This window comes from Amblyomma mixtum, chromosome 8 (assembly GCF_055824585.1).
Source record: "Amblyomma mixtum isolate Tamu chromosome 8, ASM5582458v1, whole genome shotgun sequence".
Taxonomy (NCBI): domain Eukaryota; kingdom Metazoa; phylum Arthropoda; class Arachnida; order Ixodida; family Ixodidae; genus Amblyomma; species Amblyomma mixtum.
In genome coordinates, this window is record NC_143019.1 from 139392486 (window position 1) to 139415599 (window position 23114).

Consider the following 23114-nt stretch of genomic DNA (forward strand, 5'->3'; position numbering starts at 1 on the left):
CAAAGTACAATTGGCCTCGTTTGAAATTCGCGCACTGTGACGTCACGACCATTTCGACCAATTGAAAAGCGTGACATTTCTGTCGACAACTTCTGCTTACAACGATGAGGCATTAAAGGCTTCCGCCTTAAAAAACGCCCCCAGTATGTACGTGCAGCATGTTATGCGAAGAAAAGGTCTGAGCGCGTCTGCGATGTCTATTTCTTCACCGCTTTCTCGCCGGTCTCGAGTTGCATTAGCAGTGGACGTAGTTGAACAAAAATACCTGCGCCAACAACAAGCTTACGCATCAGCGCACTTTGTGAATGAAATGCATATAGAAACAAACTCACTACCTATGCTTAATATCGGGCGCGGAACGAAGCGCAGAGCCTGGCTTGCCAAAACTATACTCGGTGCATAATTTTAAGAGATTAAGCTTTTTGACGTTCTTGGCAAAGCTGTTTAATGCAATAGTACACTATGCAAGGGCACCACAAATTTCCCACAACTTCGTTTTCCCACCCCACATGATCGCCAATGTCGGGAGCATGTGCGCATCGCCACCTGAAAAAAAAAAAAAATAAATAAACATGTCGTTAGTACAAAAATACTAATTTAATTTGCACAGCATGTCATGAATGGAAGCGGCGACACGAAATTTTACCCAACTGCAAGGTGAGCAAAAATGAAGCTACGGCAACGTAAGAAGAAAACAACACGGTATACTCGGTAAACTCTGTCATGTATTGTACAAAAATTATTCGACTGAAATCAAATCGAATGCACAGTAAAAAAATCCACTATGCATAACCGTACCAGAGATACAACAAACGCAATGACTTGAGCAGTGCCCCTACCCGATTGAAATCGAAATTAACACAGGTGCGGCGATTGGGCCTGTCGGTAAGCACATTTTCTAGTATTTGTAAACCAGCGAGTACTGGCGGGAGTGGAGTAGGCGAGAATGCTAATTGCTTTCAGTGAACTGGCTTGTATCGCTCGTAGTACGAACAGTCCACTGCGCGCGAACGACAGGGGGGAAAAAATTTCAATTTCATCGCGCGTTTCTCCGCAAACAAACATTGCAGTGATCAGACGTCGACTCGTCTCGGTCATGTACTCGATGTTGTTTCCGCAATGTTCAATTTGTGAGCGGGGTACTCTGTCGGAAGCTCTGCATCTAAATTGTCCCACTGGGCGCATTTGTTTTTCAGTCCCGGACTGCCCGGGACTACTTGCGGACTCGAGTCCGGTATTTGTTTTTCTCGGGCAGCCCGAAAGCTCCGCCTACCTGCCTGCATCGCCATAGCAACGCGTTCGTTTTTAGCCTATGGCAGTCCGCGGGCTGCTTGGGGCTGCTGAGAAGGCAGCAGACGATAGCTGCGCGCCGCGCTGGCAGCCATATTGAGTTAGACTCTGTGTGCATTTTGAGTATTTTTCGTGTTCCTGGAGGTCGATATCATGCGTTAAACCTTCACATGAGCTCCGTAGCTGCTCTCTGAGCCATCGCAATACTTTTTGTTCTTGCATCTTCGTTTATTTTTTTGAAATCCACCGCACACGGACGCACGTTCGAAGCTGCGAGCGCGTATTGTTTGCTCGTGTCGTCAAGAGGTTCTCGTTCGCTTGTTTTGCGACATGCTGTCTGTACGCTTACCTGAAAGCATCGTAGGTGAACTACTCGTATACTGGAGCAGCTATAGAGCTTGTTGTCAACATTTTTGCGAAGGCTTTCGTCTATCTGCCGATCCGCAACGAGTTGGGCTACTTTGTGCGAACTTCGCCGCAAGCAGTAGCGGCGAGCATACCTCCGAAGCTGAGTTCTGTAATGCACCTACGCTAAGCTGACAGTACAGTCTTTAAATCGACTCAGTATCATGATCGAGCGCACGGCGTTGCTTCGGCGTCGTGGTGGCCGTGGCTTGCGTCGTCTGCTAGCAGATGACAGCGTCCTTGTACGGTAACCGAGGGGGAGCCCGGCCAGCCCGGCTCTGGCGCCGAGTTCGAAAGCAGCCTATGGCAAGTAGGTCATGTGACCATGACGTTGTTTCCTGTCAGAGCGGAAGCCGAGACCTGTCAGCAAGTAGTCCGGGACTGGAAAAACAAATGCGGCCACTGCCAAGCAGACAGCGAAAGCGTAAGAAACTGCTTCACGAAAAACTAGATATTCGATTGCTCTCCACGATCTTGAGTTTCAACACATTTTTTTCTTTTTTCCAACACGCAACATCATACCACATTCGCTTTAGAGGCAACCGGTGACAGAAACTACACGTGTGAACTGCGAGCATGGCATTCACCGATGCTGATCGCTCCGTCGAAGAATGGCCCCCTGCTCCCGGTTGGTTGTTGCAGGCGCTGATAGCATAGCACACACATGGATGAACACAAGGCGAACCCCCACGCACAATTTCTAGGCCTGGAAGGAATAAAACGGGCGAATGACACTTCCAGAGATCGCACGCTGCTTTGTCCGCAGCCCACCGGCTGCAAATTATCAGCCCACGATGGCGTCGGCGGTAGGCGGCGCTCGAGTAAAACAAACATGAATAGGATACTCGGAGAACTTCAGAATGGATTCAGAAGGGGTAGGCGGTTAGATGATAGCCTGTTCGTGCTTACCCAATGCATAGAAATAGCTAAGGCGGAAAATAGACCTCTGTTTATAGCCTTTCTAGACATAAGCGGTGCATACGATAACGTGAACAGGGAACTCCTGTGGAGCATATTGAAAGATTTAGGTATTGGTGATGAGGTAATTGATTTTCTACAGGAAATCTACCGAGATAATGAAGTTGAAATTACATGGGAAGGGAAAAAAAGTACCACAACTGTAGGGGTGCACAAAGGATTAAGGCAAGGTTGCCCTCTATCACCGCTGCTGTTCATGCTTTACGTGATAAATATGGAAAGAAGGCTAGAAGAAAGTAATCTGGGTTATAATCTATCGTACAGATTAGGCGGAAATGTAGTTGAGCAGCGACTCCCGGGTTTAATGTATGCGGACGATATTGTACTGTTAGCAGATAGCCAGGAAGATTTACAAACTTTGGTTAATTGCTGTGGAGACGAAGGAGACGCTCTAGGTTTCAGTTTTAGCGCAACTAAATCAGGTGTGATGATTTTTAACGATACAACTGATCAGGTGCTTACAATACAAGGCCACGAAATACCCAAAGTGGCCGAATACAAATACCTCGGGATATGGCTAAACGAAGGGCAGATATACACGGAAAAGCATGAACAGGCTCTTAGGGCAAAAGGACGAAGAGACGCCGGGATAATGAAACATAGGGCATTATGGGGGTACAACAAATATGAAGTACTAAGAGGTATTTGGAAAGGAATAATGGTGCCGGGACTTACTTTCGGCAATGCGGTTCTGTGCTTAAGGGCAGAAGTTCAGTCGAGATTAGACGTAAATCAGAGAGCTGTTGGAAGATTAGCACTAGGTGCCCACGGCAAAACCACAAACGAGGCAGTACAAGGGGATATGGGCTGGGCATCGTTCGAGGCACGGGAAGCTAAGAGTAAAATACTATATGAAGAACGCCTGAGGAAATTGGACGATAACAGATGGGCAGCTAAGGTATTTAAATATTTATACAGAAAGAACGTTGACTCACAGTGGCGGAAAAGAACTAGAAAACTAACCAGTAAGTATGCCGGTCATGAGGACGGAGAAAGAAAGAGCATTAAACGACAGGTCAAAAACGCGGAAGTTAAAAATTGGATGAATTCAATGGAAAAGAAACAGTGTAGAACTATATCGATTCTGGAAAAGGCAGATCAGGAAATAATTTTTCTATGATAACTCAAGAGGCAGTGCCCTACTTTTTGAAGCTAGATCAGGGTGTCTTAGAACACGCAGCTACAAAAAGAAATTTAACGAAGAAGATGACACATGTGCAGTGTGTGGTAGATCTGTGGAAACAATTGAACACCTCATAATCAAATGTGATGGTATCCATCCGGATGTCGATGCAGGCACAGTCACTCTTTCTGAGGCCCTAGGGTTTAAAGATAACAATGGTCATGTAAATAAATCTGCAGTGGAAGTCAGCAAAAAGCGATTGGAGGATTGGTGGCTGAAAAGCAGAGATGTGGAATAAGGTTAGAATAGTAGGAAACCGTAGGCAAAGTTGATGGAGAATCTTAATGAGAATTGCCAACACAGTAAAAAAAAAAAATAATAAATAAAGAAAAGCTGAGCATGGTGGCAATTGCCACCACCCCGTTTCAAAGGGGGCGCTCCTATCCATCCATCCATCCATCCATCCATGGCGGCGCCCATGTATCGAAACTAAAATAAAACAACCTTCAAGCCATACTTGGCCCCTACTCTCTTAAAACGATGCGGCAACGCGTGCACATACGGCATGACAGAATTTTTTTCCCTTCAGCCTTTTCTTTGGGCTGTCCCGAACATTTCAGTACTCTAAGAATCTTATTTGCACCAGCCACAAGTACGCAATCAGGATACTGAGCCCCCAGTCTGGGCTTGGACAGCAAGACTACTAAACATTTGATGCATCATGCATACAAGATATATATCCGAGTTTGTCCTTCTTGTCAAACCATGTATGCTGGCGTTACGCTCCCAGGAGTGAAAAATCTCTTGTAAACTACGCGTCTTGCCACTCCAAGCTTGTGAAATTAGGAACTGGAACAGGATGTATTGATATGGCCGTCAAAAAATCTTCTATGCATCAAATGTTTAGTAGTCTTGCAGTCGATGTAGGGAGGCTGGGTATCTTGATTGCGTAGTTGCGGCTGGTGCAAATAGATTCTTAGAGCAGTGAAATGTTCGGGACAGCCCAAAGAAAAGGGTGAAGGGAAAAAATTGTTGTCATATGTGCCATATGCGCACGCGTTGTCGCGTCGTTTTAAGAGGTTAGGGGCCAAGTATGGCGTGAAGGTTGTTTTTTCTGCTCCTAATAAGCTGGGTAAGTTAGGGGCAGTAGTTCAGAGAAAACAAGAAGGCGCCAAACGGAAGACAGTCTGCAAGGTGAACCATGTGAACAAGTTCGTTTATTCCAAGATGGGGGTTGTATACCAAATTCATTTATCATGTGGTCGTATTTACATAGGCCAGACAGGCCGCTGCATTAATATAAGACTAATGGAGCAAGCCAATTCATTGCAGAAAAAAAGACACGAACCTGGCAACCAGTGTGTGTAAATGCGTACCATTCTTTGACGACACAGAATTGTTATTATTTCATAGTGACAAGACTACGAGAGAAGTCGCCATTCAACATCAACAGAAAATGTTGCGTTAACAAAACTTCTTTATCTTTGTCGGCAAAAAAAATGACATTGCTGCACAAAGGGTAGCTTGGAGGCTGGTACAACATCGTGCGATTGCTGTGGCTTGTTGCAGTTTTTATCTGAACTTTGGTGTATGACTGTGCGCACGTGTGCCCATTTTTGTATGTATATATATTGACATTTTCTTCAAATAAACTCAGCTCTAAGTTCAGCGCCGCGTTTGTCTCCTCCTCTTTCTGGTCCTGTTGTCAAGCGCTGTTCGAATTTTCTTGTCACTATAGAACCTCAAGACCTGGGAGGACTGGGAGACCCTGCTGCTCTCGGACCCGGCCATACAGACCATCGCCACCGGCCGGGCTGCCAGTGTTATAAACCTTAGGAACATAAACTCTTGAGTGCAGTGCGGTCGTGCAGGGACCCTGGGGCGTGCCCCGAATTCCTCTTATAATAAAGGTTTTAATTCTCTCTCTCTTCTCACACCTTTCAACTCTCCTCTGCACGTGATAGCGATTGTGGCTCAGCTCGGGCAGGCCCGTGATCTTTACTTTTCATCCTTCAGTCAACACTTGGTCCTCAGGCGCCCACCATGGATGAAGAGGTGAAGAGGAGTCTTCGGCCGCCGCTCTGACCGGGGCATCAAGGGCCTCATTGGGCAGATCAGCATACTCGAGACGGGGTATAATAACCTAGACCTGTCCTGCAACTGCTTTATTATTTCCTCGTTGGTGCCCGGGGTGGAGTGAACGATCTTGTTCATCCCTAATCTCCCTAATGCGAACTTTGAGCACAGCTCTGTAGGTGTTTTGATTTTGCGATATACTGAGGTAAAAAAAAATTGAGAGATATAGATGTATGCATTACATAGCAGTGTTTATTTTCCGCTCCCAGCTTTTGATTGTCATGAAGGTTGTTTCGTGGTCGGAAAAATGGTGAACCTGCTGCATTAATACATGGTCTATAAGCAGGTGGTTTATAGGAAGACAACTTTTGTGAGTGGCGTGGCCGACGCGGACAATCCATCGCGTGCACCACATTTCACAGTGCCGCCAGCCAACGGAGCGGTGCGTGGCGCGACTCGGAGGAGGCAGCGCGCGCCGCCGCAGACAGACCTCCCATCTTTTAGCCATCCACATGCATGCAGTGGTGACAGATGACGGCGCGCACCTTTCTGGCGCCATGCATGAGCAGGCGGCGGTCATTCGCTCGGCACCAGTCTCGAGAGGAGCGCGCTAACTCGCTCTTGGTTACACCTACAGCAACGCGGCCCAGCCCAGTAAAAAAAAACAACAACAATGGAACCAATTGGATTTGCAACTGGTTCCAATTGGACTAGTTGTGTTTCTAACTGGTTCCAATTGGAATGGTGTTCCAGTAGGACTATTTAATTGGGTTTGGGTTGTCATTTCTGTGACTGAGAGAAAGATGAAAAGGAAATTGCACGGGCCTGCCAACTGGCTCAAGCCGAGCCACCACCGCTGCCTCGTGCAGATAGAGGAGAGTTGATAGATAAGAGGAAAGAGTGAAAGAAATGAAAAGACGCGCGTCGCAACAACCACGTCCGCCTAAGCGGACGCTGGCTGATAAAAACGGATAAGCAGCCGTAGCCGCGCCTCCTCGTCACCACCTCCCCATTGGTGGGCCCAATCGGTCTTACCCATTGCGTCCAACTGGACCGCTCAACTGCACCCAATTTCTCCAATGAATGTTTGATTATTTGACAAACAAGGTAGAACTATCAGCAGCTATCAGCAGCTTAACCTACTAAATTGTGCTCATCATCTACACCACCACTGCAGCTGAAATTAAATAACTGCGCTCAGTGCGCCACTGGCCCCACCATGAGAGCCTCATAAATAGGGTATATAAGTAGGTGGTGGAAAAAACAGCGCAAACTTAGACAGAAAACAAAGAAAAGAGGGGAGACACTACAAGCACTGACTCGCAACTCGTTGCGAGTCAGCGCTTGTAGTGTTGCGAGTCAGCGCTTGTAGTGTCTCCCCTCTTTTCTTTGTTTTCTGTCTAAGTTTGCGCTGTTTTTTCCACCATGAATTCACACCAACTAGCCCAAATGTCTGCTCTGCTATATAAGTAGGAGCAGAAGTATGTTTTCTGGATGTACATATTGAGCTAATATATGCTACTAGTGCCTGAATGTGCAGTCCTGCTTGTGTGTAATCTGGAAAATCTGGAAAAACCTAGATGCAGCCTTTCATGGCTGCGAACAATCGAGATTAGTCTGGTCGCTTCTCGCGCCATGAACAAAAGTGATAACGACCCTTTCCTGCTGCCTTGAGCGTGAACGAACACACACTGCAATGATACGTGGCATTATGTATGCCTGTTGGCTTTGATTTCCATAAAAACATGTTAATTTAAATTCCGTAGAAAAATGTTGATTGCCACTAGGCACAGCATCTCCCTACAGTCCTCATAAATCAGTTTTCCTTTTGCACATTACAATATGTTACGTTGTAGAAATATTTATCCAAGATTCCAGAGCATATTATTCACAAACATTTAGCTACCTCTACATAACATATTTTGTGAATATTTTCTGGCTGAAATAACTACCTGTTCTAATGGGTCCAATTGGCTAGTCCAGTTGGTCGGGTGGCTAAAACACAACTGGAACCAATTGGGAAATCCATCATCATCATCATCAGCCTGACTACGCCCTCTGCAGGGCAAATGCCTCTCCCATGTCTCTCCAATTAACCCTGTCCTTCGCCAGCCGCGGCCACCATATTCCGGCATATTTCTTAATCTCATCCGCCCACCTAATTTTCTGCCGCCCCCTGCTACGCTTGCCTTGTCTTGGAATCCACTCCGTTACCCTTAAGGACTAGCGGTTATCTTGCCTTCGCATTACATGCCCTGCCCAAGCCCACTCCTTCCTCTTGATTTCAACTAGGATATCATTAACGCGCGTTTGTGTTCTCTCACCCACTCCGCCCGCTTCCGATCTCTTAACGTACACCTATCATTTTTCTTTCCATAGCTCGCTGCGTTGTCCTTCACGTAAGCTGAACCCTCTTTGTTAGCCTCCCCGTTTCTGTCCCATAGGTGAGTACTGGTTAGATACACCTGTTGTATACTTTTCTCTTGAGGGATATTGGTAAACTACCAGTCATGATCTGAGATAACCTGTCATATGCGCTCCACCCCAGTAAAAAAAAAAACCATTGGAACCAATTGGACATTCCCATTGCTTCCAATTAGATTTCGAACCAATTGGTTCCAGTTGTGTTTTTAGCCGCAACCAATTGGACCCAACTGGACTAGCCAATTGGACCCATTAGGCCAGGCAGTTATTTCACCCAATGTTATGTTCAATGAGAGAGGTAGCTAAATGTTTGGGAATAATATGTAATATACTCTAGAATCTTGGATAAATATTTCTACAACTTAACATATTATAATGTGCAAAAGGAAAACTGATTTATGAGGACTGCAGGGAGATGCTGCACATAGTGCCAATCAACATTTTCTACGGAATTGAAATTAACATGTTTTTATGGAAACCAAAGCCAACAGGCACACATACATCACACACAAGCAACACTGCACATTCATTCAGGCATATATTAGGTCAATATGTACATCCAGAGAACATATATTTCTGCTCAACTTTTATAGCCAATTTGAGAGGGTCTCATGCTGGGGCCAGTGGCACTTGCAGACGGCACTTGCAGTGGCACTTGCAGATGAAGAGCGGGATGAACGTCTGGCTAAGCGGCGTGCTCAATATGCGGCTCGGCGACAACGTTCTACAACAACTGAAGAACAAAGCGAGGAACTTTACCAAGCCTAGCCATCAATATGCTTCGCATCTGACTAGGCTTAACCTTAGCTAAGCCTCAGCCATTTTTTTTTTATGCAGTGACGCCGAAACGGTTGCTATGGCTACGGCGCTGCATCTCTTTGACTTCGCTGCGGCTAAAGGTCAACCGTGGCCACCGCCGGGAGCTACGCGACGGCTCGAAACCTGGCGCAGTATTGCTTGCAAAAGTATGAGAGAACATTGTGGATGTCTTATCGAACGTATAGTGAGACCGTACAGAAAAACGCCATATTTCCACTCTGCTGCGCAGCGCGCTGAACTGCTGCTGCCTGCGTTTTGCTATAGCCTGAAGCTTACAGTAAGTTAGGTCTAATACTTGCAGCTGCGATAAGCTACAATGACGATCGCAACCAGTGTACGGTCACACGATGACATGTGACTGTGAATTCATTAGTGACGTGGCTGGCTGTTGATGGCCTACGCGTTCCAGTCGTCCTAATTATAAGAAATCTTGCAGAAAAAAGCCTTGGTAACTTATTGCCATGGATATATAGCACTGCAAGCAGACACTGTAGACTTAAAAACATGAACTTGCACAGTTGGTGTAAAACAATTAATCCCTTACTGCTTACCACTTGCCTCTGGCTGTTTGGATGTTTTCGAAGAAGATGAAGCAGTATTTCATCCTTACTTAAAGGTCAGTAAGGAAGCTGTACACTTGAAAACAGAAGGAAAATTACAGCATAAATGAGACACTGGTGAACTTTGGCAGTGTGAACTTAGAGTGAAGTCCGCCATACTCTAATGGGAACTAAGTGGCTAGTCAGATGTATCTATAGCCATGTGACTAGCCAGACATATCTACAGGAATACCGGTAACATATAGACCTCCTTCACCCCGCGACGTCACGGAGATGCGGTGGCGCTGATGTCAGTAGCGACTTTCGCGTGGTAGGCAAAACAGGTTCCGCCTGGCCGTGCCTACCGCAGCTGCTGCAGCTACCGGCGGCTGCATATCGTGGCTGCGCACCGCAGAAGCAGCATGTACTGACCAGCTACGTCGCTGTTGGATCCGCTTAGTATCATAAAACGAAAAATTAGATTAGCTTTAATAGGTTTCTCGGAAATAAATGCCGCATTAGGAAATGAGCCTCGGTAGTAAAAGCGCGAAGTCTGGGTGTAGACCGGCGCTGCCAGTCAACGTACTTCATAGCACGGAAATTGCCGCGCTCATTCACCTGAACAACCGCATGGTACGCTTAAAATTGCGCAAGGAAAAGAGAAAGCATGTATGTAGCTGCGAACGTATTTATCACCCTGAGCTGGTGTGCACGGGCGCCGGCAGGGTCACTCTCCACCGAGGAGTGCGTTATTTTGTTGATAGCACAGCATGTTGTAACGTGTGCAGAAGTTATACGAACGTGTAATGACGCATTTTAGGGCATTTAATATATACTTCAAAATCTTTTTTAACATGAACGACATAATTATTTCATTGCAGTAGAAAAGTCTGGTAAGTTGTGACAATCTTGCGCGGTCGCGTTGGCTTGTTTTAAAACAGCTTACTTTCATTGCATCATGCATGTGTCATAAGCTTCTTCATGAAGTAGTACATGATCGCGAAGGCTGTTTGGAAAGAAGCAACCGCAGGCGGGCTACCAACAGAGGCACGTAGCGAGATTGACAGGGGATGAGGCAATGAAAAGTGTTTTCTTTATTGATGCTTGAGATATGTAACCAAATTTGGTGCAAATATGAAATTGCTCTGCTAATTTCACAATGCGTTTTATTTTCAGCTACACCTGGTAATAACACCCTCGTCAAGTCACCACGGGTCTTGAATAATTAAGTATAAAATGCGGAAATTTTTTATGCTAGCACGTTGCCAACGCCCTATTCTCTATGATGGCGGTATATATTACTTCTTTTTTTTTTCCCGGCCGCGGCGGCTGGAATTTCTTTGGAGGAGAAATTCTAGAGGCCCGTGTACTGTGCGATGTTAGTGCACGTTAAAGAACCCCAGGTGGTCGAAATTTCCGGAGCCCTCCACTACGGCGTCTCTCATAGCCTTAGTCGCTTTGGGACGTTAAACCCCATAAACCAAACCAAACTTCTTTTTTTTAGATTCGCAGTACCTTTCTTATCAAAAATGACTACCATACTACTGCTCCTGTAGCAAAAAAAAGTCGAGACATTTATTGCACTCCTCAATTTCTCTGGAATCGTTCGCGACAAATAGAAACATTCTATTTCCATTCGTTACACATTTACGAAGGGGTGAGTGATGCCAATCAGAAAATGTGGTAGATCACAAAACAAACCTTTAAGTTTTTTTCCGTCGTTTATGGCCTCTTCGCTTTCGCTTTGGTCAAAGAAATGCCGCACTGAAATCAACGAAACCTCTGATCCCACTTCTGCGTAGTGATACTACCATTGTGGTGCTCCGTCGTCGGAAACCTGCAGGATTCGCGACGTGTCAGGACCATCAGAAACGCCATTACCTCACAATTTTTGACGACCACAGATCTAAAAACCGTAATTTTATGATCCCGGCCACGGCGGCTGGAATTTCTTTGGAGGAGAAATTCTAGAGGCCCGTGTACTGTGCGATGTCAGTGCACGTTACAGAACCCCAGGTGGTCGAAATTTCCGGAGCCCTTCACTACGGCGTCTCTCATAGCCTCAGTCGCTTTGGGACATTAAACCCCATAAACCAAAACCAAACCAATTTTATGAATTTCTACTGAATATTTTGCTATAATTTTTAGTAACCAAACAGAAGACCCAGGGCTGGAAGAAATATAATTTCAGGAATCCAAACTTTTCACCAAATCGACCAGTTTAAGAAGGGGAGAAGAAGGGTGGTGCCTGATCTGACGGCTAAAAAGAGCGGCTACGCGAGACAGATGACATCGGGAGACGGTGAGCGCACGTCGGCTCTGCCGAAAAAACGCCAGTGCTTCCCTCAGCACTGTCCCGAGGTAAAATCATTCTTGCTAGTTCAGTGTCAAAAACTTATCATTTTGTAGAATGCGTGGGGTAGAAACCAACTGCAGCGCTTTCTAGACATAATACAATACACACCGTGTCGAAATACGCCGTACATGGCCAACGCGAGCCCGTGTACTTCGAGGAATACTAAGTTGAAAGCATCAACCATTGTTATGATTCTCAGAAACTCAAAACGCGCATACAAGCCTTGAAAACCGGCGCTGCACCACCTCAACTCGACGCCACTCCCTGGCCTTTTGCCTACCGCGAGCCCGTTCGCGACTGCAGCGCCACCTCGCTTGTTTGCAAACATGGAGGAGGTCTATAGGTTCTTTCGAAATAAGTGCACACTTAATTGATCAAGACAGAGAAATGGCAAAAACGATGGGACGGGGTCTTCGAAAATGCACACTCATTTCAAAGGAAAATGAACGAACTAGCCCATGAAAAGTCGTACTTTAACATAAAGGTGTTTATTCAAATAACTCAGTTTTTTCGAGTGTGAAGGTTCACTGAGTAACTCAGTGAATTTGTGCAATTGGTTTCAATGCACATGAAGGTGGATGCTACGCTCTGTGCATTTCGTGTTTCAAGCCACTCAGTTACAAAGTTGCCTCCCCAATGCAGCATACATAGCGAGCAACTGGAGTTGGTGGCCGGCACTCATGATGGCTCTGAGCAGGGGCTCGACAGTGGTAACATATGCCTAGCACCCACAGCAAACTTGTCTATTTCTCTTTGTAGAGAAGTGCGCTTGAGAGGTGCACACGTAGGCAGCGAAGAGCGCCGCAGTTGTCAGTCCGCAGGCACAGCTTCCCGGTGCTCATCATGACTGGATTTGGCTCTCCCTGGCTGCCACGGCAGCGGCGATGAAAGCCGACTGTGGGTACTCTGGTAGCGCGGAGAAGAGCCGGAAGAGATGCAGCATGCGCTCGGGGCTCAGGTCGCCCATGCGCTCAAAGACCCGCGTAGCACCTGCGCGCAGCAACCGCGGACCGCAGCCTGGGATCCATTTCCTGCGCAGGTGAAAGGATTACACAATGGAGGTCGACGCAAAGCCAGGGACTGGGCTGCAGAGTTTCTTCCCTGACCTGCTCAGCGCTCTTCCTGTCCCTTAATGTTGCACATTTTATTTTGGATAGTTCATCTGTGTTATCCGTAATTTAACTTAAAACATTTTTTTTTTACATTCTAAGTTTCTGTTCAAAATGGCCGGGACATAAACATGAATAATGCAAACGATGTTAAAGACAGACAACCGATGCCCCTAAGGGTGATCTAAGAGAAGACAAACGCGAACGCAGGGTGTAGGTACAGTCAGGTGGGAGATGGGATTAGGAAGTTTCCACGGATCGGTTGGCCGCAACTGGCACAAGGACAGGGCTAACGGACGTCCGTGAGAGAGGCCTTTTCCTTGAAGTGGATGTATCTAGGCCAATGATGATGATGAGTTGAGTACTCATGGGGTGCAACTAATATACCGGGTGTCCCAGCTAACTTGAACCAAGGGTTTAAAAATGAAATATTGGAGTCAGGAGAGTGAAACTACCTGCATATTGGTGATAGGCATTTGGCGCACCACGGGAAATTTTTTGTATCGCAATTACTTAACTAGTAATTAAGATAATTTTTTTAAATTTTTTAATATTGACTTTAGACACTAAATGTGATTCGCAAAGTTGGAGAGCACTTTCAGAAACCCGCATTCCATTATTCGCCATAAAGAAAACCTTACGTGTACCTCTTTTTCCGAGCTCGAAAGAAAGCCCGCGAAATACAAAAAAAATCACGTGACGAGCACATTTGCGCGTCGCGATCGTGCTGCTCTCAACCGTGCTTTCAGTGAACGAAATCAGCTCCGGCCTTTATTCGACGGCCCCGTTGCAGCGGCAGGCCGATATCTTGGCGGGGGTTTTTCGTCCGCGTCAGCTAGTTGGCACCCGGCGACGACGACTTAGTCCCAATCTGATAAGATACTGAGATGGCGAGTCTGCTTTGTCACTCAGAAGCAAAAGAGAAATACAGGGAATAATGTTTCGCCGCGAGGTGTTGGCGGCTGTGTGTTGCAGTTTCCTAATGAGGATTTTGAAAGCTGGAAGCAGCGGTGAAGCACAGTTTGTCGTGTGCTCTTCTTATGCCACTCTCATGCGAGACTGAATCTTTGGTGTAGTGATTACTAGCACTGCAGACATGCCGTTTACAAATGAAGAGAAAGCAGACATGGTTCTGGCTCTAGGTGCATGTCATGGGAACAGAAGGCGCGCTGCAGACCTTATGCAACAATGGCACCCAGGCAGGCGGCCAAGTTCAGTAACGATCCTGCGTGCCTTCGAGACGCTGCGACGGATGGGCAGTTTTACGTCCACACGACACAGAGCACCTGTTTTTGACGAGGACTTCGAGACGCATATTTTATCGCTGTTCGCTCTGGAACCCCAAGCAAGCGTGCGCAGCGTGAGCGAGGATACCGGAGTCTCCAGGTCATCAGTTTGGCGAATACTGTACCACGTACAGCTTCATCAAAATCTGTTGCCACGGGACTTCCAAAACAGGACCGATTTTGCTAATTGGATTCTGATAAAGATGCAGGACGACCCGGATTTTTTGAACAAAGTGATATGGAGTGACGAAGCTAGTTTTTCGCGCAATTCACAGGTGAACCTGCACAATGCTCATTACTGGAGCAATTCAAATCCCTACTGGGTTTTACAGACGCAGCACCAGTACCAGTGGTCATTTAGTGTTTGGTGTGGACTTTTCGACGGTAGTTTGATCGGGCCTGTGTTTTTCGACCAGACGCTGACAGCAGATCGCTACACCAATGATATCCTCAGAGGACCCGTTGACGACTTCCTTTCGGATCTACCGCTCGCCAGGGCCACAAATGTGTGGTTTCAACACGATGGCGCCCCCGCGCACAGCAGCGCCAAGGCTCGGACCTGGCTCGACGCAGCGTTCCCGCAGAAATGGATAGGACGACTAGGTCCCGTGAACTGGCCAGCCAGGTCTCCTGATATGACACCTCTGGACTACTTTTTGTGGGGTCATATCAAGGACAAGGTGTACAGCACACCAACTTCCACACCGCAAGACCTTAAAGACAAAATAACGGAAGTCTGTTTAAACATGCCTGAGGCTGTCATACGAAATGCAACGGCTGATTTGGTTACAAGATGCCATAGCTGTATCGTCGCACAAGGTGACCTATTCGAGCACTTTTTATAATTGGTAAGAAACCGAAATGAAATGGAGTCAGGACAACCGCATGCCACGGCTGTCATCGCCGCACAGCCAAGCCATAAACCGCCACTTTTATTTTCTTTGCAACTGGCAAATAAAACTCCTCTCATTTGAAAACTTCGAGCTTGGCAGTCTTTATCGCGACTGCAAAGCGCAGCGCACTCGCTGCAATTTACACCGTCACGCGCGAACTGGCTGACACGGCCGAAGAAACCACCACCAAGATATCGGCCTGCCTCTGAAACGGGGCCGCCGAATGAATACCGGAGCTGATTTCGTTCACTGAAAGCACGGTTGAGAGCAGCACGATCGCGGCGCGCGAATGCGCTCGTCACGTGGTTTTTTTTGTATTTCGCGGGCTTTCTTTCGAGCTCGAAAAAAGAGGTACACGTAAGGTTTTCTTTATGGCGAATAATGGAATGGGGGTTTCTGAAAGTGCTCTCCAACTTTGCGAATCACACTTAGTGTCTAAAGTCAATATTAAAAATTTAAAAGAAATTATTTTAATTACTAGTTAAGTAATTGCAATACAAAAAATTTCCTGTGGTGCGCCAAATGCCTGTCACCAATATGCAGGTAGTTTCACTCTCCTGACCCCAATATTTCATTTTTAAACCCTTGGTTCAAGTTAGCTGGGACACCCGGTATAGCTCCTTCTTTAGTGATATTGAGCAGCTGTCAAATACCTTTCACCCCACTTTAATTCTCCAAGAAATTGTGCACTCTCATAGTCCGCATCTGCGGTCACTATAACAGTTGTATTTTCTTTCTATGCTCAATGCTTAGCTGCCAATCGCAAACTCTTGTTTCCTTTAACAACTGTTGCTCTTCCGGAGCTACCTCATGCAATGAATAATTAATTTAACCGCCACCTGCCAGTGCCTTGAGATGGCAGGTGCTGCCACCGGTTAGACTTGTGCGATTCAAGTTGCTCTTCCGAAGCAACCTCGTGCAACAAATAATTAATTTAACCGCCACCTGCCAGTGCCCTGGGATGGCAGGTGCTGCCATCAGTGGGGACTTGCGCGATCTAAGTAAGTTGCTCTTCCGAAGCAACCTCGTGCGACAAATAATTAATTTAACCGCCACCTGCCAGTGCCCTGGGATGGCAGGTGCTGCCATCAGTGGGGACTTGCGCGATCTAAGTAAGTTGCTCTTCCGAAGCAACCTTGCACAACCAATTCCTTTCCATCCATCTTTTAAAGGGACTATGCAGTAAATTAATTGCGATTACATAAAGCAGACAAGAGATAGGCATTCCATCACTCGTCACCCCAGCGCAAGAATTTTTGAGCTAGCATCGATAACAAGGAAGTTATAGGCGATTAAAAATCACGCTCCTCCTCTCCCCCCTCAACTCGTACGTGCGGAGCCCCAAGAAAAAATAAAGAAAATAGCTCTGGGACTGGGCCCCGCCCACGAATACGTCATTCCCTGACGTTCGGTTTGCGACTTCCGGTTGTTGCACCAGCACCCAAGCAGCAGCGTCGGCAGCGTCTCTCTGGTCCTTCGCCTTCCTGGATCGCGTCGCACGTCGGATTTCTTTGCTTGTCACTGCGACAAAGGCACTGCGAGTGGTTCCTGAACTCCCAACAGAAAGAGGTGGCAGAGGTAAATTGAAAACATATGCGTGAAGGCAATGCCCTGACTCGCGCTTGCCCGAGGGGGTTGCGCGGCGGCTCGAGCAGACGATTTTCACGGCTACCGGAAGCGTACTCGTGGCGTCGTGGCTGCCATGGCTCCAGCGAATGACAACGTGTGGTGGCCTGCTGACGTCACGGGACTAGTGACTAGAGATGTGAAGGCCTGAAAAAAACACTGCAATTTTGGAAAAAAAAACGTTTATTTTTATTTTTTTCAGACGACAAAAAATGGAAAGAAACATCAAAAATTTCACAATGCAATTTCAAGGTTTTATAATTGCTTGCTTTTAGTTTAAGCTTTTGTTTTCGCTTTGAAAACCATTACAGCATGCATCGTTGAACGTTTGGAGAGCAGTCGTCATCGCCGGTGCCAGGTAGTGCTTTTAAAACGTTTGTGCTACGAGTACACGGGTTGAAGGCCAGGTCACATATAAGATCCAGGCTTGACTTAAAAACACACTAATACTTGAACTCACGGCTGAAGTACATCAAAATGGCTGCAAATTCTACAGCGCTACACACACGGCATAAATAACATAGGCTGCTGTGCATGTAAGCGGTTTTAGCTAAATACAAGCTTAGCTTCTTGATTTCCAGCGTAGCACAGTACGGACATCCGCAAGAATTTGGTCTAGGACAGGGGTCTTCAGCGAAGCACGTGACCCCATATACCTGGTGGCAAGGCCTTTGCACCAACCAGCCGCTAACTCTTCTGGCTAGCCGACTGCTGCAGATACCACCATCATCCGCCAGCTGCGAACGAAACTGGTCACGTTTCGGAAACGTCCATACAAGGATTCGCAACAGGCTTTGAGGGAAACACGTTCGAAAGCTTGTGTATGTGCAGTCAAACCTAGCTGTGGACATAGCTTCAATCCATACTGCTGCGCGTAGTGCCGCATCCAGCGACAGTGACTCTGAGTCCGATACGGAGTGACTTATCATGTTCCCTTTCTCGGTGCAATAGAAGAAGTTCCTTACACAGATATAATATTTATATCTTGTGGGTTTCTACGTGGACACAGGCCACCAACCACTGCGGGTTCGAGCTTCGAGCGAGCCAAGGGCCCCGATCAGCCGTCACCACACACACACTGGGACACCGATGCGGTGCTCTCAACCTCCGCTGGGAGGAGAGCGATTTGCCGCAAAGAAATAGGCCTCCAAGTTCACCAAGGAGATGTTTATTCACGTCGTCCTTCAGCAGTACACACACACTCAATCGTCACCCCGTCCCGGGGGCGCGCGAGGAGCAAGGATCCGCTGCGCGCACGAAGCGACTCGAGCAATGCGCGCCGCTAGCACGCCGCTGCAGGAGAATGTCCCCGCGGCAGTGCTGTGATCTCTCTCTCGTGTCGACCGTTGGGCCGGTTGCGAGAGAGAGTGGGCAATAAATGCAAGGTACGCCTGTCGGAGGTCGCTGGACCCCGCTGGACAGGCTCGAGCCGCTGCAGGTCAGAGGACACGTGCGGGCGAGCTCGAGTATATGCACTGGTCCGAGTGGCAAAGGCCAGCAGGGACAAACAGTCGCGTACGCACCTTACGCTGTCTCCGAGGGATCTCTCTCTGGGCCCCGCTCGGACGGACGCACGGTGCGCGGCCCCCAAAGCGGGTCCCGAAATCTCGCCAAAAGGCACCAATGGCAAAGGCCGTTTGGGAGCCGGGGCGGAGCTGTGGCCAAATGACAGTGATGAGTCACTTAGCCGCCTCTCCACCGCCTGAGGCGGGAGCAAGGGAAAGAGGAGAAACAACGCGGGAAGCCGGCACAGCCGCGCAAAGGCAACGGCGGAAAGCCAGGATTCCCACAATCTCCATATTCGCCTGATGTGCAAATCATTATTTATCTTCTCGGTGCAATAGAACAAGTTCGTTTCACAATATGACATCTATAACTACATATTCGACTGAGCTTCGGAGCATTATTACTGATCATTGTGCTGTTGCAAATAAATGTGCTCTGGTCACGTTTCGCAAAATTTTCAATTTTTCATGAAAAAAACCCTGAAAAAAATGTTTTTTTTCATGCCTTTCAAAATTTCTTGAAATTTTACATCTCTACTAGTGACATCTATTTTCCAGATTTTAGTTTCAAAGTCGGTCAGTACGAAGACACCAATCGGCCCGCGAATTTTAAAAAACGCGGTTTTTAAAAATTCATAATAAATTGCCGGCTCTGTTCCAAAGATTCATACTTGGTGTGAATGCTTCTTGGCATCATTTTTAAGTATTGAAACCATTTACAAGTGACTTTTAATTCACTGCATAGTCCCTTTAAGGGTACCATCGAGTGTCAACACACACACGCAGACGAGTTTTCATTCAATGAGGCAAGCAAGGCTTATGACTTCAAATATCCACCTGTTGCCAGTGGGATCTGAACCCACAACCTTCGTATGGTGCTCTACACAACCCTCTTATGCTACCTAAGGTACTAGGACTGTCAGAACCGAGGCCTTCGCTAAGCTATTGAGCAAACAAGGGTAGGGAAATGAAGGGCTCGTTATGACATACATATTGCCATGTATCATTGTAGTGTACGTTCATTTGCGTTCAAGGCCGCAGGAATGGGGCTTGGGGGGTGTGCTTACATTTGATTTAAGCGACCATCTGCCTATAATCTGTTTTTTTCCTCGGGTGATAAGAAAAAGGAAACAAGCACCAACTCACCAGATAGTATATCGCAGTTTTAATCAAGAAAACTTAGCTAGGTTTAGATCCATGATGGAAAGCACTCCCTGAAGCGACGTTTACAATGCGTCAAATCCTAGTATAGCGAACATCTTCCTTCAGTTAGTAAAAAGCAAATGTGATACTGCATTTCCTTTGACAGTGGGAAAAACCCACAAAAAGACTCGAAAGCCGTGGGTTACAAGAGAGTTATATCGACGAATTCAAACCGGTGACAGACTTTTTGACAAATTCATTCAATCACTTTAAAGATCCAGTCATACTTAAGGAATACAAGAAACTTAGAAATAAGTTAGGCTCTGATATTAAAAAAGCTAAGAAACAGTATTATCAGAATAAATCTGCAGCAGTCTCCAACTGCCCTAAGAAAATATGGGAATGTTTGAGCGACCTCATGGGAAGGGCAACAACCCATATTCCCAGCACATTAACATTCAATGGCGTTGAATACAGCGGCACTGCTTTGGCAGACAAGTTTAATGCTCATTTCCTATCCTCTGGTGAATCATCTCAGAAGCAGGATAGAAATCATGAAATTGGTCAGTATATTGCCTCCCCAATTGGAAGTTCCATATTCTTGAATCCCTGCAGCGAACATGAAGTATTCACATTCCTTAGAAACCTAGACAATTCCACTGCGGCAGGCGCAGATGAAACTAAGACCGAGCCTATTATTGCTGTTGCCCATCTAATTAGCTTGCCCTTGCAGCATGTATGTAACAACGCGTTAGTTCAAGGTGTATTTCCAGACGGTATGAAAATTGCCAGAGTGGTTGTTTTACACAAAGGCGGCCCTTGTGACAATATAAACAACTACAGACCTATATCTGTACTCCCTTTGTTTTCTAAACTGCTGGAATATTTGATAAAAATCAGAGTGTGCAAGTGCTTTGACGACAGACAAATTTTTGTTAATGAACAGTTCGGGTTTCGTGAGTAGAAGTCAACAGAAATGGCATTGCTTAGTAAAAAGGAAAAAATATTTTCTAATATGGATGACAAACAATTTACAGTTGGACTTTTTTTAGATTTCAGGAAGGCATTTGATTCAGTTAAACATGATATTTTATTTTATAAGCTACCGTTTTATGGCATTTGAGGAGTTGCCTTAAATCTGATCCGTAATTATCTTTCCGGTCGCGTGCAGTATACATGTTTGAATGGTCACCAATCACAACCTGGCCAATTAATATACGGTGTTCCACAAGGGTCTATTTTGGGTCCAATATTTTTCATTCTTTATATCAATGATATAATAGCCATCCCACGAACTCCCACAATAATTTTATATGCAGATGATACCAGTGTATTTTTTTCTGGCATGCATCTTAGTAATATTCAGGCTGAGGCAAATGCATGGTTACAAGAATTTTCTTTATGCTTGAATATAAATAAACTAGAATTAAATGTTAATAAAACAAAGGTTATTGTATTTAAAGCCCGTAACAAGCCTGATTACAGTGAAATTAAGCTTACATTCAAAAATAGTGTCATTGAGCGTTTCTTCCTACAAATTTTTAAGCATAATCTTTGAAGAACACTTGAGTTGGACTCTGCATATTAATAAGATTCATGCCAGCATATCAAGGTCACTCTGTGTACTATATAAAATTCAAGACCTTGTTCCGAAATGGCTGAAGTGGCAATTATATTATACCCTAATTCAATCACATCTTCATTATTGTTTAGTTGTTTCGGGATCTACAACGAAAACTAACCTTACGAGGCTGATAACGTTACAGAAAAAAGCAATACGATATGTCGAAAACCTTGCATACAATGATCATACAGGTTTGTACTTCTCAAAGCATTCGATTCTAAAAGTCAACGAATTATTTGAGTTGAAATTGCTTTCTTATGTGTTTAAGGATTTCAAACATCATCCCACTAAATATGTTCAATTAAACTCTAGTAATGACGCGCCTTATAAATTAAGACACGTCAGTTACAGAGTACCACTCGTCAGGACTAACTATGGAACCGAAATGCTTTCATATTTAATTCCCAGTCTTCTAAATAAACATACACAGGCCATAGAAATTATTCAGAGATCTGTTCCCCAAAAGTCCTTCAAAAGAAATGCTAAAGCTTACCTCCTTTCTTGTCCGAATGATTAAAGGGTTTTTTCACACAGAAATTCTTGATGTCCCTGTTATTCCGTTAATTCTGTGAATTATCTTGTTTTTCTTATTCTGATGTGCCTTGTAAATATTTACTTTATAATTATGTCATTGCAAAAGTATGCACCTTCCTCCTAGTTTTACCTTGTATAATTATGTGTTTTTTTGTGTAATGAGAACGTATGAAGTTCTCGCTTCTTTTGCCGCTTGTTCTGAGCATTGTGTCGGGTGCTTGGGCCTCGTCAGGCAGAGTGCATCTGCTTTTTGCCCTTGTATCCGAGACCTTGTTGTCTGAAATAAAGATCTATCTACCTATCATCTATCTACCTATCTATCTATCATTTTTGTTCGTGACGCGAGAAGTGACCGGACTAATCTCAACTGATCACAGCCATGAAGAACTGCCTCTACGTTTTTCCAGATTACTGTAGTTGATCTTGACCTGTTATCTGGACATTTCCTTGCCAGCTTTAAATTGAGCGATGCAGCGAGTGGCAGGGATTCGTAGTTCGACGACTGACGAGCACGTTTGTTGCTTAAGCCATCGCCGAGTGATTCAGTTCTTTTGCGGGCGCAAGTCAGCCCAAATAAAGAGCTTCGTTGGCAAGCCTTGGTGATGTCTTCCTGACCTCTGGACTGCCGTCACTACAATGTGACAATATTAAAGGAATACTGAACCAAACTTTTGGAGCTGCTCTTTTACACGTAAACACGAGCTTGACTACTAAAATTGACAAATGTGACAAACATTTTAGCGAAAAAAGGTCGGCACTCGCTGAGGGGTGCTTGTTGCAAGACAATTGGTTTTGATCCACTTCTAAAGCTCTCCAAAGTGCATCAATGAAGACGCATTCGTGCCTTCGCAGACATACAGCTCAGACATAACAGCGGCCGCTAGCGCACATGTGTAGATGGAGGCATGCACAAGCCCACTGATGGCTGACGGCCGCGGTATAGATGAAGGGTGATGGGTAGAAGCTCGTAGGTGGGAGAAAGTTGTATTGTGTTAGCAATATATAGTCCTCTTATCAGTAAAGCAATCTTATACCACAGACAATGTTGTGAAGCGCAAAGGAAACTGCGATCAAATGCATTAATGAGTTATTCCGCGTTGAAACCTGCAGCCCCGACAGCAATGTATTTCGAACTGATCGTTTATTGCGCTGCACGCGCCGAGAGGCCTAGTGCAAACTTTGTCTGTGATAGTGGGTGCCGCACACAGAGTGAGCTGCGGTCAGACCACGGTGTCAGCGGCGCTACAAGTTTCTTTTGCACTATGGAGCTCCCGATACCCGTTCAAACACCCTCTACAAGTTAGCAACAGACAGCACACCGAACGAAACGAGAAAAGTTTCACTCAACAGTCAGCTGAACATATTTTCGTTTCTTTTACGAGAG

At 45.9% G+C, this 23114-nt stretch overlaps 1 protein-coding gene across 4 annotated transcripts in view; it reads right to left on the bottom strand.

Annotated features, from left to right (window-relative positions):
* Positions 1–398: 398 nt before the first annotated feature.
* The window catches only part of mtTFB2 (mitochondrial transcription factor B2), a 62726-nt gene continuing 40010 nt past the window's right edge, over positions 399–23114 (bottom strand). For 3 of the 4 annotated variants that reach the window (XM_089555266.1, XM_089555264.1, XM_089555265.1), the window contains exon 10: positions 12480–13041. In XM_089555266.1, the coding sequence (XP_089411392.1) occupies positions 12852–13041 (190 nt within the window). In that variant the 3' untranslated portion in view covers positions 12480–12851. Of the gene's footprint in view, positions 547–12479; positions 13042–23114 lie in introns of those variants that run through there. The other variant, XM_089555267.1, reaches the window with a different exon arrangement.